The sequence below is a fragment of the Acipenser ruthenus genome, chromosome 16 (genome assembly GCF_902713425.1).
Source record: "Acipenser ruthenus chromosome 16, fAciRut3.2 maternal haplotype, whole genome shotgun sequence".
NCBI classification, from domain to species: domain Eukaryota; kingdom Metazoa; phylum Chordata; class Actinopteri; order Acipenseriformes; family Acipenseridae; genus Acipenser; species Acipenser ruthenus.
The window spans coordinates 665041-679109 of record NC_081204.1 but is presented as its reverse complement, the minus strand read 5'-3'; the positions used below and the strand labels follow the sequence as shown (position 1 = coordinate 679109).

At 44.0% G+C, this 14069-nt stretch overlaps 1 protein-coding gene across 2 annotated transcripts; it reads right to left on the bottom strand.

Moving 5' to 3' along the window:
* Positions 1 to 538: 538 nt before the first annotated feature.
* Positions 539 to 14033, bottom strand: LOC117963403 (actin nucleation-promoting factor WASL-like). 2 transcript variants are annotated; one of them, XM_058988247.1, is made up of 11 exons: positions 13541 to 14033; positions 12952 to 13210; positions 11120 to 11260; positions 8522 to 8611; positions 7081 to 7186; positions 5734 to 5896; positions 5010 to 5052; positions 4277 to 4430; positions 3342 to 3943; positions 1796 to 1904; positions 539 to 1118 (listed from the first exon to the last, which is right to left on the bottom strand). In XM_058988247.1, the coding sequence occupies exons 2-11, from the start codon at positions 13081 to 13083 to the stop codon at positions 1069 to 1071; spliced, it is 1590 nt and encodes a 529-aa protein (XP_058844230.1). In that variant the 5' UTR covers positions 13084 to 13210; positions 13541 to 14033; the 3' UTR covers positions 539 to 1068. The 2 variants fall into 2 exon arrangements, with proteins under 2 accessions (XP_058844230.1, XP_058844231.1); XM_058988248.1 differs by having other exon boundaries at positions 8522 to 8608; positions 12952 to 14033.
* Between the last annotated feature and the right edge of the window lie 36 nt (positions 14034 to 14069).

The window sequence follows — 14069 nt, the reverse complement described above, 5'->3', positions numbered from 1 at the left end:
ATAAAGATCTGCGTGTTATTTTGCCTCCTCTCAATAACAACTGCACCTCGCATTTCGAAACCGCAGCATGCTTAAGGAAAAACCTGTCCTGCCAGAATCCGCGAGGTGGGGCACGAATCCTGAACGCTTACAAGGATTACATGCATTGTTACATACATCATACAAGTGCTTGCGTGACTGTAGTGCGAGACGTGACACATCTGTTTATATTAACCTCTTGGACACATCTCTCAAAGTGCTCTCCTCTGACAGTCTGAAGGGATTTGGGTCCCCCTATAATCTGGGATTGACAGTGTCTTTCTGTGGAACCATTTGAAAATCACCTGTCCAACAGGTGAAGGTAGCAGGGGTAACCGCTCCCTGTAGAGGCAAGGGAAGACATTCGCTACCCTGAGACGAGACAACGCCCAATAAAACCAGCTTCACTGGGAGCAGAAACTGGTAAAGCAGCAGCACCTACAGCTTTTCAAAGCTTGCATTTCCTGTTGGGCTGCCCTATAGGATTCCAACAGAAAACAAAGACGACCCAGCGACACAATTCATGGGAAAGACGTTGAATCTTTATTCAATGTGTTTCAACACAAAGGTGCGTTATTGACTAAGCACACATAAAACTATTTACAATACCACATTACTTGCTTTAATTTAAATTCATATGTATAACAAATCATTTCCCATTTAGATTCTTTTATTATTATTATTACAAAATACACAAATTAAAAACAAGACCATATTTGTTTTTAGGTAAAAAAAAACTACAAAAACAAAACATTTTAAAATGAACAAAACTTCCTTTAAACCCGGAACCCTTAAAAACACCCTACAGTACAGAACACACGCCCTACAATAAAATCATCACTGCACAGAGAATACCAAATAGACTACAGAAATGAAATCTAGGAGATGCTTGTGAATCCACAGGGTCAATCGAAACCACACCCAATCGCCAGCCCTGATGAAGTGCAGAGAAACAAACATAGCGGACGGCAGCACCCATCGAACGAAGTTATCCCGAGACCAGGACTAGCCGTGACTCCTTCCTGCAGTGAACGAGTCAAAGATCTGTCGCTAATCCCACTCGTCCGAGTCCTCTTCGGAATCGCTCCTCTCATCCTCGCCTGCAATTAAAGTAAAGAATGAGATTGTGGATCTCCAGAGCCGTTTCGATCGCTTTACACCTCAATTGGGCTCCAAGGAGGCACTCATGGTTTTTTTGCAAGCTCTAAAAAGGAACAAAATACCCCCCAATATCTGGGCTAATTTACCATTCAGAGTGAAACCAGTGGAGAACCAGCTGCTCAGGTTTGTGTGGATTGCTATTCTCCAGAGTAAGAAAAGCAGCGATCATTCCAAATCAAAGCAGCCGTTTCCTGGCATGGTAAACCAGCCCGATCACACAATGACCCTCCCCTGATTGTCCGTGCCCGATTTCTGCGGGGCGCTCAATCCCAATAATCGAATAATCTGTCCATGCAACACTAACTAACCCCAGTCCTGGAGAGACACAATCCTGCAGGTTTTCTGGGCATCATTAAATCATAGTGTTAAGAACATAAGAAAGTTTCCAAACGAGAGGAGGCCATTCAGCCCATCTTGCTCGTTTGGTTGTTAGTAGCTTATCCATCCCAGAATCTCATCAAGCAGCTTCCTGAAGGATCCCAGGGTTGACCAAATAAGAAACCAATTGTTTGAGTTCAGTAATTGAAGTCGGGTGTACTGAAAGCTGAAGACCCTGCGGCTCTCCAGGAGCAGGGCTGGTACTAGAAGAGGAGTGACCCCACACTAACTCCACTACCTGAGGAGTGAAGTGCCCGGTGCCTCTTGTTCATGGCCTCGATGAGAGCCAGCACGATGCCACCTGGTTCAGGAGCTGTGGCGGGGGCAGCACAGTCCACACTGGGGACCTGGAGACGAGAAACACACGAGCGGCACAATCTTACTGCTGCAATCTTACTTCACTTCTCTATTCCACACAAACAGCCAGGCCTCCTGGGTTAAACAGCTCTCTAGAGAAGGAAGGCTCATGCATTTAAAAAAAAAAAAAAGTGTTGTGGCTAGGTAATGAGTCTTTGTCAACGTGAGAATGCACACACACACTGAGAAATTCAACTGGAAGCGTCTCAAAGGTCACTGGCTTTGTTAATTAATTTATGATTCCACAGAATGCAGGGGTGGAATGTTATTCACATCCTCCTGTTTGCAAACTCATGGAGATGTTGCAATGAATTCACTGAAGCTGCAGAACGCGATTTTAATGTTACATATGATTCAAGCAGCCAGACAGACTAGTTAAAATCAACCTAAACTCCCTTTTAGACTGATGTGAATGACTGCAGTAAGCTATACTGCATGCAATGACTAACACATATTGGGATGGGTGTGTGTGTGTAATATATATTTATATAAACTAATGGGTTTAATTTAATTAAGTCAAATTATACTGTGGCCTTGAAATGGAGTTTGACAGCCCTGTTCTGAGAGAGTTTGTGTGGGCCTGGGAAAGTTGAGATTGTACGCTTGTCTCCCTCTATAGGGCATCTTGCAAAAATACACCAAACGCCTATTCCTGGTGACCGAATATGAACTCCACCAGTTACAGCAGCCAAACCCATAACCCCTGATATACGAAAACAGAAACACAAACAGTAAGAAACCTTCCTGGTAATAAATCTGTTTATACGGTACATTTACAAGCCTTACACTTTAAAATCACCACCTTCATCTGTAGGGAAATGTCTGCAGCAATACTGAACTCCAGCACGCATTCCCTTGTGCCAGCGTGGTGTGGATTCTAGGGCAAGCTGAATTAGCGGGGTTGGGATGAGCGCCCACTGCACTGTTCTGTCTCCTGTACAGCCATGATATTGGCCACTAGATGTCCCTGTTGAGCTACTGCACTTGGCCATAACTCAATGTTGTACTGTAGATTGGAATTGCATTACATGTAGTTATTAAAACCCTACAAAATAACCAGATAAGTAATGAATTTGTGCATTACCTTGTTCCAAACTAGTCTGACTACTTAACCGAACCAAGGTACTCTCGTACAGGGATTGGAATAAGACTCCTATTGCACAGAAATTTCACCCATTCCAGGTTTTACTATGAGCTTGATTAGCCAACAGTGTTTAGGTAGCAAGCTCACGTGCGTCTTGCATGGTAAAACCAGGAATGGATCAAACTGCTATGTAATGGGGATTCTTATTTCCATTTCTGAAGTACCTGGTTGGAACAAGGTCCTGGTTTGGAATGGACTGAAAAGGCACCAGTAAGGACCACTTCTAGAAATCAAACTACTTCAATAAACCAATCACTAACCCGAACCAGCGGACAGCACTCACCGATTTCAGCAGGATGCCCTGTCTTATCTCCTGGAAAACGGACAGCCTCTTCTCCGCCTCTTCCCTGGCCGGCTGTCTCTTCCCCTCGTGAGGCTGCGCTGTCGGGGGTGTGGGGGCCACAGAGCTGTGTGCAGTGGGAGGAGGGGGAGGGTGAAGCGGCGCGGGGGGTGCAGAGCTGTGTGCAATGGGAGGAGGGGGAGGGTGTGGTGGCGTGGGGGGCACAGAGCTCTGTGCAGTGGGAGGGTGTGGCGGCGCAGGGGGTGCAATGGGAGGACAGGGAGGGTATAGTGGCGCAGGGGGTGCAGAGCTGTGTGCAGTGGGAGGACGAGTGGAGGGGGGAGGGGGAGGAGGAGTGGAGGGGGGAGGGGGGATGGCCTCGTCAGTGAACAGTGCAGGGAGAGAGCCTCTCTTCAGCGGGGGCAGGACCCCTCGCACCCTGAAGGTGGTCGAGGATGCTATGGGGGGGCGCCACTCTCTCTGGGAGGGCAGGGGAGGAAGGGGGCCCTTTAGCGACAGCAAGGTGGGTTGATCCGGTTCCAGGGAGTTTAGTGGAGAGGAAAGAGGGGGAGCGGATCTGCCAAGAGATCGAGATGCCATGGAACCTGAAAAAAAAAAAAAAAAAAAGTAATTATGTTGTTTCACTGCAGGGAGCTCACCCTGTCTCCAGCTCTCCTGCCGCACTGCAGGGAGCTCACCCTGTCTCCAGATCTCCTGCCGCACTGCAGGGATCTCTCACCCTGGCTCCAGATCTCCTGCAGCACCGCAGGGAGCTCACCCTGTCTCCAGATCTCCTGCCGCACTGCAGGGATCTCACACTCTGTCTCTGGATCTCCTGCCACACCGCAGGGAGCTCACCCTGTCTCCGGATCTCCTGCCGCACTGCAGGGATCTCTCACCCTGTCTCCGGATCTCCTGCCAAACCGCAGGGAGCTCACCCTGTCTCCGGATCTCCTGCCGCACCGCCTCCATCCCTCCCTGCAGCTCGATGACCTCGTAGATCAGCTGGGAGGTGGAGAGGTCCTGGAGGTGCCGCTGCTGGATCCCTGCCTGACTGAAGAGCTGCCTCAGGTCCGAGTCCAGGTGATTGATCTGCACACAAGACACGGTGCAGGCATTGGAGAATCAGAGTGATCGCAGCACTCGGAACACACAGGGGCAGCTCAGAGTCAGGGCATGGAGATTAAAGAGTTTTAAAACTACAATGTGTTTTTTTTTTTTTTTTTTTAAAGAATGCTTCTTATTGGTATACAGTGCTTGTATCACTATTGCGGTTTTCACAAGCACTCGAACCAGATGTGCTGCTATTTAAACAAAAGAGCACTTTGCATGCTCTCAGTTTAGTACAGTAACCTATGGGAACTATTATTCTGAAACCAGTTTAATAGGACTGCTATTTGTTTCTGGAATTACAAAGGAGTGATATCTGGCTCCATTGAAAACCGGGACTTCTTTAAGGTTTGAGGAACAGCCAATGGGAAAAGGGAACGGTCAAACTGGGGTGTCTGGTCACCCGACCCCTGACCAGGTTTTAAAAAACTCTACCTGTTAATCTTGTAATGGAACACCACCCCAAGACACGCCCACCAGCAAACACACTCCCTCCCACTGTACACCTACAAGGCTTCAAGATACACTCACTATATTAAAATCTGTTTCGGACATACTCACGTCAAACCCAGAACTGGGGTTCCACCCAACATGACCCACGTGCCTAGACAGGAAACAGGAGGGGCGCATTTAACCACGTGTCACTGTACAGCAGGACCATTAAACAAGAACGAACCAAGACTTCTTGCATCTCAATAGACCATCAGTATGTGGCTTCCGCCTCTTCCTCTGTTGAAAAATGCTGCTTGGATTCTACACTTCAATATGGAACATGCAGCTATTTCAAGGACAGCCCTGTAAGACCAGGGATGGGCGACCCTAGCCAAAGTTTTTGTGGCAACCCTGCATGGTCTTACTTATTCAGTGGAACCAATTCAACCCACATCCTAAAGCGCTTCACGCTCTGTCGCACCTGTTAACGCAGGTGTGGATTAGCCCTCCAGGACCGGAGCGGTCCGTGCCTGCTAGAGATTAGACGTTGCTGCCGCTTCCTGGTATCCAATCACGCCCGGTACTGCGGTTCTGACGCACTCTGATGGGCTTACAGCAATAAGACCAGCGGAGAGGTACAAGGGCACAGCATTTCATATAGACTTGTGCTTGAAATATTTGCATGTATGATTCATACTTAAACAGCCTATATATTACCCCCTCACGCTGGGGTTTTCACATTTAAAATGTGTAAGAAACACCCATAACATACGTGCGTATTTACGCAAATGGTTAACCGGACATCCATCAAGCTCATTAGCGGTGTGCACGTCAACACAGCGGCGGCACTCACTTGAAGTCACTCGGCGTCCCGATATCGGCTTTTTTCAGTTTCCTCTTGTTGCTGGACCTGCCTTTCTCAGAGAAGGAACCCAGACTCCGGTACCCAGTCGGGGTGATGCTCTTCGAAGGCCCCATGCGTGTAGAGAGAGGAGAAGCCTGGTGCGCTATCTGACCTAGTAACGCAAACGAGGTACACGTTAACTACCCATTTCCCCGTCTCAAACCTTCAGGCAAACACAACATAATCGTACCCTCCTTTCAGCCCTGACGTTAAACTGCAGCCTCTGTGGAACTCCTTACTGGGTGTAGGATCTGTACCGATAACAAGAAACCCCCAAAACACTGAGCGTCGGTACATTGTCACTCCGTTAAAAATAATGACAAATAAATAAAACAAACAGACAATCGTTTCGCTTTTTAAAGAACCGGCCAGATGTCCACCCTTTTAAGAAAACAACGAATAGTTACACTTCAAAATGACTTCTCGTGCTCATTCGGTCCTTTTCTGTTTTATTATTTGCACGCGTACGTTTTTAAATGAATATTGAATCGAACGTACAGCTAATATTTACCAAATATGTGAACAGTTCTTAAAAATTCCATCTGCACTAACACAAAAACACTCGCACAAAAGAAAGCGCTCGATTCACTGGCCGGCTTAATATGAACTTGTTTCTGACACCTGTCTCCGCTTTAATGACTGCCAATTACATTTGCAATTGAGTAAATCAGACACTGCATACAAATCTATTAGGAAAGTCAAACACAAACAAACAAACAAACAAACAAACAAACAAACACACACACACACACACACACACACACACACGCGTCCTACAAAACACGGTATTTATAATAAAAAATCAAGCGAACCAATTCGAATCAATTAGTAACTACAGCTAATAATAATAATAATAATAATAATAATAATAATAATTACTCGGTTCTGTACACGAAGTCGCCACTCTGATTAATGGACCGTCCGCTTTTAAAATGAGACAGCAGAGTGATCGTGCTTCGAAGAAACGTGCTCTGTACATATTTGAATATCTTGCTCGCACATTTTGAATAATGAAATGATTATGCAAAATCCACCAACACTCAGACAGTTTATAAAAATAAAGATCTGGTATGCAAGGACAAACAGAACAATTATTTAAGAAGCATCACCCAGATACACGCTACAGTTGTTTATATATAATATATATACCAGCTTAAGCATTGCTATGAACGGCCTTTTATACACAGCAAAGCTGTCTGCGTCCTGCGCCTCAGTTTTACAGTACATCACTGCCGTGGAATAGGAGTTCATTAAAGATGGACACACGCTTTCAAAATGCGTCCCTGTAATGCTTACTTTGCGTGCGTTTGATTTTATTACAGCGTCTGATTCTGGCTTCAATAACGGATTTGAACTTGTCAGCTTCTCCTTCATCTGCAAAGTTCAGTGCCGCCGGACACTCCTACAAAAACAAGAGGGGCAGTACAGGAAGAGTGAAAATACATATCGAGAAAAGAGTCGCGCTTGAGAGACAGAGGAGCTGCAAACACGCGACTGACTGTCGAGAAAAGCGTCGCGCTTGAGAGACAGGAGCTGCAAACACGCGACTGACTGTCGAGAAAAGAGTCGCGCTTGAGAGACAGAGGGACTGCAAACACTCGACTGACTGTCGAGAAAAGAGTCGCGCTTGAGAGACAGAGGAGCTGCAAACACGCGACTGACTGTCGAGAAAAGAGTCGCGCTTGAGAGACAGAGGAGCTGCAAACACGCGACTGACTGCTTGGATAGAGAGCTGCGCGACATCACTATCAGCATACTGATCTGCAAACACACTGTAGAAACCTGGACTTTAAGATCCTAACTTCACTTCAAAGTGTTTTAGGCAAATGTCTGACAATGAGATTGAATAGTGAAGCTCCACAAAGTAGAGTAACAGGAGCTTCTAGCGGTGCATTGTGTTTGATTGAATCTTCCGGATACATCGTTCACTATGTACACATGTACTGTAGTAATGCGCACTCTGTAAGACTTGCCTTTATGTACATCTTTACTTACTGAATGTGTGTTCTGGTTTGCTGCTGTAAATCTTACTGCAGATGTACCTCAAATCGGAATTGATTTAAGATCTCTTGGGCCAAGTTGTTCAGAGCGTTTGCTCGTCTTTATTATTATTATTATTATTATTATTATTATTATTATTATTATTATTATTATTATTATTATTATTTGTTTATTTAGCAGACGCCTTTATCCAAGGCGACTTACAGAGACTAGGGTGTGTGAACTATGCATCAGCTGCAGAGTCACTTACAACTACGTCTCACCCGAAAGACGGAGCACAAGGAGGTTAAGTGACTTGCTCAGGGTCACACAATGAGTCAGTGGCTGAGCTGGGATTTGAACCGGGGACCTCCTGGTTACAAGCCCTTTTCTTTAACCACTGGACCACACAGCCTCCTCAAGTTTTGTGTCTAGTAAATTATGAGAAAGCACACAGCCAATGTAATGAACTCCTGTTTTTTGAAAGAGGTAAAAACACCTGTTCATTTTACAAAGCTAGTACCGAACAGGGAAGTTATATATTTCAAGTCCTCTTAAGCGTTCTCGATGTGTTTCGTTTTTTATTTTGTAACATTAACGTGATTTTTATTTCTTTAAAAAAAGTTTATTAACGGATGGAGGAGTTTATTAACACTTTGAAAGCATCGCCACTGTGGTTCTCCTGTCCCAGGAAGGTGTGGAGGTAGGGGTGCAGTGTGGAGTATTCAAACTGGGAGGTGATGGGAGGGGTACTCACGTCTCCCAGGAAGGTGTGGAGGTAGGGCTTCAGTGCAGAATATTCAAAGTGGATGTACAGCTCCTGCTGCCAGGCCAGCTTTGCTTTCTGCTAATGTTTTGAACAGAAGAGAAAGGGGTTTGTAAATGATCTGTTTAGATGAGAGAGCTGTCCAAACCACTGTTTCATTCAGGTAGCAAAAATTAGCAAAACAGAACATCACAAACAACATGAACCGAAACAGAATCAAATGTAAGCAGACAGAAAATCACAAACAACATGAACCGAAACGGAATCAAAAAACACTTTGGTGTTTCAGAATGTATTGAACACATTTCGAGGTCTATTGAAATCAATGTGTTTAGATCCTGAAAACTCCTAACCCTGCTCTACTGAGGACCTCTTCTGTTTATTAAACCCACAGGGTGCTGTCAATAAAAAGGGTCCCCTTATCAAAGTTCACCATAGTGAAAGAACAGCACAGTGTGATACAGCACAGCACAGTGTAATACAGCACAGTGAAAGCACAGCACAGTGTGATACAGCACAGCACAGTGTAATACAGCACAGTGAAAGCACAGCACAGTGATACAGCACAGCACAGTGTAATACACCACAGTGAAAGCACAGCACAGTGTAATACAGCACAGCACAGTGTAAGCACAGCACAGTGTGATACAGCACAGTGTAATACAGCACAGTGAAAGCACAGCACAGTGATACAGCACAGCACAGTGTAATACAGCACAGTGAAAGCACAACACAGTGTGATACAGCACAGCACAGTATAATACAGCACGGTGAAAGAACAGCACAGTGTGATACAGCACAGCACAGTGTAATACAGCACAGTGAAAGCACAGCACCGTGTAATACAGCACAGTGTAATACAGCACACTGTGATACAGCACAGTGTAACCACAGCACAGTGTGATACAGCACAGCGTGATACAGCACAGTTGCTGTATAGTTTAAAGGGGATTGCTGTATAGTTTAAAGGGGATCTCTGTATAGTTTAAAGGGGATCGCTGTATAGTTTAAAGGGGGTTGCTGTATAGTTTAAAGGGGATCCCTGTATAGTTTAAAGGGGGTCGCTGTATAGTTTAAAGGGGGTTGCTGTATAGTTTAAAGGGGATCGCTGTATAGTTTAAAGGGGGTTGCTGTATAGTTTAAAGGGGATCGCTGTATAGTTTAAAGGGGGTTGCTGTATAGTTTAAAGGGGTTCGCTGTATAGTTTAAAGGGGGTTGCTGTATAGTTTAAAGGGGATCGCTGTATAGTTTAAAGGGGGTTGCTGTATAGTTTAAAGGGGATCGCTGTATAGTTTAAAGGGGGTTGCTGTATAGTTTAAAGGGGGTCGCTGTATAGTTTAAAGGGGATCCCTGTATAGTTTAAAGGGGGTCGCTGTATAGTTTAAAGGGGATTGCTGTATAGTTTAAAGGGGATCGCTGTATAGTTTAAAGGGGGTCGCTGTATAGTTTAAAGGGGGTCGCTGTATAGTTTAAAGGGGGTCGCTGTATAGTTTAAAGGGGGTTGCTGTATAGTTTAAAGGGGGTTGCTGTATAGTTTAAAGGGGATCCCTGTATAGTTTAAAGGGGATCGCTGTATAGTTTAAAGGGGTTTGCTGTATAGTTTAAAGGGGGTCGCTGTATAGTTTAAAGGGGGTCGCTGTATAGTTTAAAGGGGGTTGCTGTATAGTTTAAAGGGGGTTGCTGTATAGTTTAAAGGGGATCCCTGTATAGTTTAAAGGGGGTTGCTGTATAGTTTAAAGGGGATTGCTGTATAGTTTAAAGGGGGTCGCTGTATAGTTTAAAGGGGGTCGCTGTATAGTTTAAAGGGGGTTGCTGTATAGTTTAAAGGGGGTCGCTGTATAGTTTAAAGGGGATCGCTGTATAGTTTAAAGGGGGTTGCTGTATAGTTTAAAGGGGGTTGCTGTATAGTTTAAAGGGGATCGCTGTATAGTTTAAAGGGGGTCGCTGTATAGTTTAAAGGGGGTCGCTGTATAGTTTAAAGGGGGTTGCTGTATAGTTTAAAGGGGGTTGCTGTATAGTTTAAAGGGGATCGCTGTATAGTTTAAAGGGGGTCGCTGTATAGTTTAAAGGGGATCGCTGTATAGTTTAAAGGGGATTGCTGTATAGTTTAAAGGGGGTCGCTGTATAGTTTAAAGGGGATCTCTGTATAGTTTAAAGGGGGTCGCTGTATAGTTTAAAGGGGATTGCTGTATAGTTTAAAGGGGGTTGCTGTATAGTTTAAAGGGGGTCGCTGTATAGTTTAAAGGGGATCCCTGTATAGTTTAAAGGGGGTTGCTGTATAGTTTAAAGGGGGTCGCTGTATAGTTTAAAGGGGATTGCTGTATAGTTTAAAGGGGGTTGCTGTATAGTTTAAAGGGGTTTGCTGTATAGTTTAAAGGGGGTTGCTGTATAGTTTAAAGGGGATTGCTGTATAGTTTAAAGGGGGTTGCTGTATAGTTTAAAGGGGATCCCTGTATAGTTTAAAGGGGATTGCTGTATAGTTTAAAGGGGGTTGCTGTATTTCCTGATGTCTTAGATTATTAAAGAAAACATCCTTTTTTGTTTAATGAACGTCTTGGAGTGAGCAGCGTCCTCTCTCTCGCCCCTCACCTTGATGCTGTAAAGCCGCAGGAAGTAGGAGCGCTCGTTGTAATCTTTAATTAAACACACCACTCCACAGTGACACTTCATCCAGCTGCTCCTGTCCGGAGGCAGCGCGAGGTACACCTGAACCACAGCTGAAGCCAGGGCCTGAAAACAAGAGGGCAATAATAATAATAATAATAATAATAATAATAATAATAATAATAATAATAATAATAATAATAATAGAGACTTTGGCTGTACAGCAAAGTGTAATACAGCACAGTGAAAGCATGTTGAAGCATAGGCAAGCATTGTATGGTAACACATATTAATAAACATGACAAAGCAGGGTAAATGCAGAGTGCAACCACGGGGAAAACATGGGAAAAGTGCAAAAATACCATGCAACTAAAAAAAAAAAGCGCTAAACTCTCATAAGGGGAAAGCAAGTGAAAGTGATCTGTAAATCATGCTTGTGCTTCAGTTCAGTAACAGAAACACGACTATCTGGACGCGACGCATCAAAACAAAGCCACTCCAGGATATGGCAGCTGTGATCAGATAAGGCTGGTATTATTAATACACAGATTTGAATGCTGTGTCCCAACCGCATTCATTTCCCTGGAGTGTGCTTGTGAAGTAAAAGGACTGTCCATTTATAGTTATTTTCTTGAATAAGGTTCTGTGCCACACATTAACTATAGAATCCTGTTTGTATATATATATATATAGGAAAATAAAATCGATGTGTGACACCGGCACTACTGCCATATCAAACATAATGAAGCAACACTATCGATGCAAAACAAACAAGAAAGCTACCGTTTGAGATTCAAGCTCCTTCAGCGTGAGTGATAAAGACGACAAACTGGAGCAACTCTTAGGATCAGCACAGCAAAGTGTAATGCAGCAAAGTGAAAGCATGGTACAGCACAGCATAGGCAAGCATGGTAAAGCACAGAGAGGTCTGGTAAAGCATAGGGAAGCATTGTAAAGCACAGAGAGGTGTGGTAAAGCATAGGCAAGCATGGTAAAGCACAGAGAGGTCTGGTAAAGCATAGGGAAGCATTGTAAAGCACAGAGAGGTCTGGTAAAGCATAGGGAAGCATTGTAAAGCACAGAGAGGTCTGGTAAAGCATAGGGAAGCATTGTGAAGCACAGAGAGGTCTGATAAAGCATAGGGAAGCATTGTAAAGCACAGAGAGGTCTGGTAAAGCATAGGGAAGCATTGTAAAGCACAGAGAGGTGTGGTAAAGCATAGGGAAGCATTGTAAAGCACAGAGAGGGATGGTAAAGCATAGGGAAGCATTGTAAAGCACAGAGAGGTCTGGTAAAGAATAGGGAAGCATTGTAAAGCACAGAGAGGTCTGGTAAAGCATAGGGAAGCATTGTAAAGCACAGAGAGGTGTGGTAAAGCATAGGGAAGTATTGTAAAGCACAGAGAGGTCTGGTAAAGCATAGGGAAGCATTGTAAAGCACAGAGAGGTCTGGTAAAGCATAGGGAAGCATTGTAAAGCACAGAGAGGTCTGGTAAAGCATAGGGAAACATTGTAAAGCACAGAGAGGTCTGGTAAAGCATAGGGAAGCATTGTAAAGCACAGAGAGGGATGGTAAAGCATAGGGAAGCATTGTAAAGCACAGAGAGGTCTGGTAAAGCATAGGGAAGCATTGTAAAGCTTTGTAAAGAAACATGGCAAAGCTTATTAGAAAAACAACATAGCAAACCATGGCAAACTAAATGCACAGTATAACCATAGTAAAAATAAAAATCGTATCTAAGGGTAAAGTCCACAACGTTATCATTTTCAAAGCTAATCTAACTGTCAAGATCAGTGAGACACTCAAAACCAACTCACGAGACATCTGGCTCCAATCAGGTTGAAGAGCAGAGCGTTTTCCCTCAAGGAGATCAGTTGGGAGAAGACTCTGGACTCCTGGAGTGTGGATCCTGAAGTACCGTTATTCTTACTGGCTTGGTCTTCCTCCATTTCTGAGGCTCAGGATGTGAATCCTCCACAACGCTGCTCTGAACGGCCCCAGTGGAGGTTCTTCCACACTCATGCAAATTATAAACCCACTTCCTGACTTCAGGGAACAAGCACCTGGCTGGCAGCACTGAAGGGAGATATCAAGCTACTGGCGAGCTCATATTTCATCCAGAACCTTTAACTAGAAGTCTTTCTCATGGGTGTCTTCAATGGAAATTCAATGGCAAACATTTAGACTGGAAGTCTTTCCCAGGAGAAGAGTCTATTTGAAGACATTGAAAAGACTTCTAGTCGAAATCTTTGTCATTTAATTCATTTAGTTTATTTCAGTATTTCTAAATTAACTGAATTCCTGTTTTTTTTAAGCCCATTTTGATGAATTAAATCAAGTTTAGAGCAGGGGACCCCAAACTTTACATTAAATCTATCTAAGAACTAGGCATTTACTATAGTTTACCATATTTTGCCCAGGAGGCTTGGTGGTCCAGTGGTTAAAGAAAGGGGCCTGTTACCAGGAGGTTCCTGGTTCAATCCCAGCTCAGCCACTGACTCCCTGTGTGTGACCCTGAGCAAGTCACTGAACCTTCTTGTGCTCCGTCCTTTGGATAAGCTGTAAACCGAGGTGCTATTGTAAGTGACTCTGCAGTTGTGATGCATAGTTCACCCCCTCAATGCTTTGGATAAAAGCGTCTGTTAAATGACTAATTAATAATAATAATAATAATAATAATAATAATAATAATAATAATAATAATAATAATAATAATAATAATGTTTTTGCCATGTTCATAACCCTGGAATGGATCAAGCCTCTATGCAGCATTCCTAGGGTTTTGGATGGGGAGCTGGTATCATAGGGGGAGTTTATATTACTGTAAACATGGAAAAAAAATACAAAATACAAGACATCAGAAAGAGAACTATTATTTTTTATATATATATTTTACTTTTTTGTAAAAGGACAAACAACAGCAACAAGAACACCC

Excerpts from the sequence above, each read along its gene's own strand:
- LOC117963403 (XM_058988247.1), bottom strand. The coding sequence starts at position 13,083 with ATGGAGGAAGACCAAGCCAGTAAGAATAACGGTACTTCAGGATCCACA. Across the intron at positions 8,612-11,119 it reads TGCGGCTTTACAGCATCAAG|CAGAAAGCAAAGCTGGCCTG; the intron begins GTGAGGGGCGAG and ends TCAAAACATTAG. Across the intron at positions 5,897-7,080 it reads TAAAATCAAACGCACGCAAA|GTCAGATAGCGCACCAGGCT; the intron begins GTAAGCATTACA and ends TTGCGTTACTAG.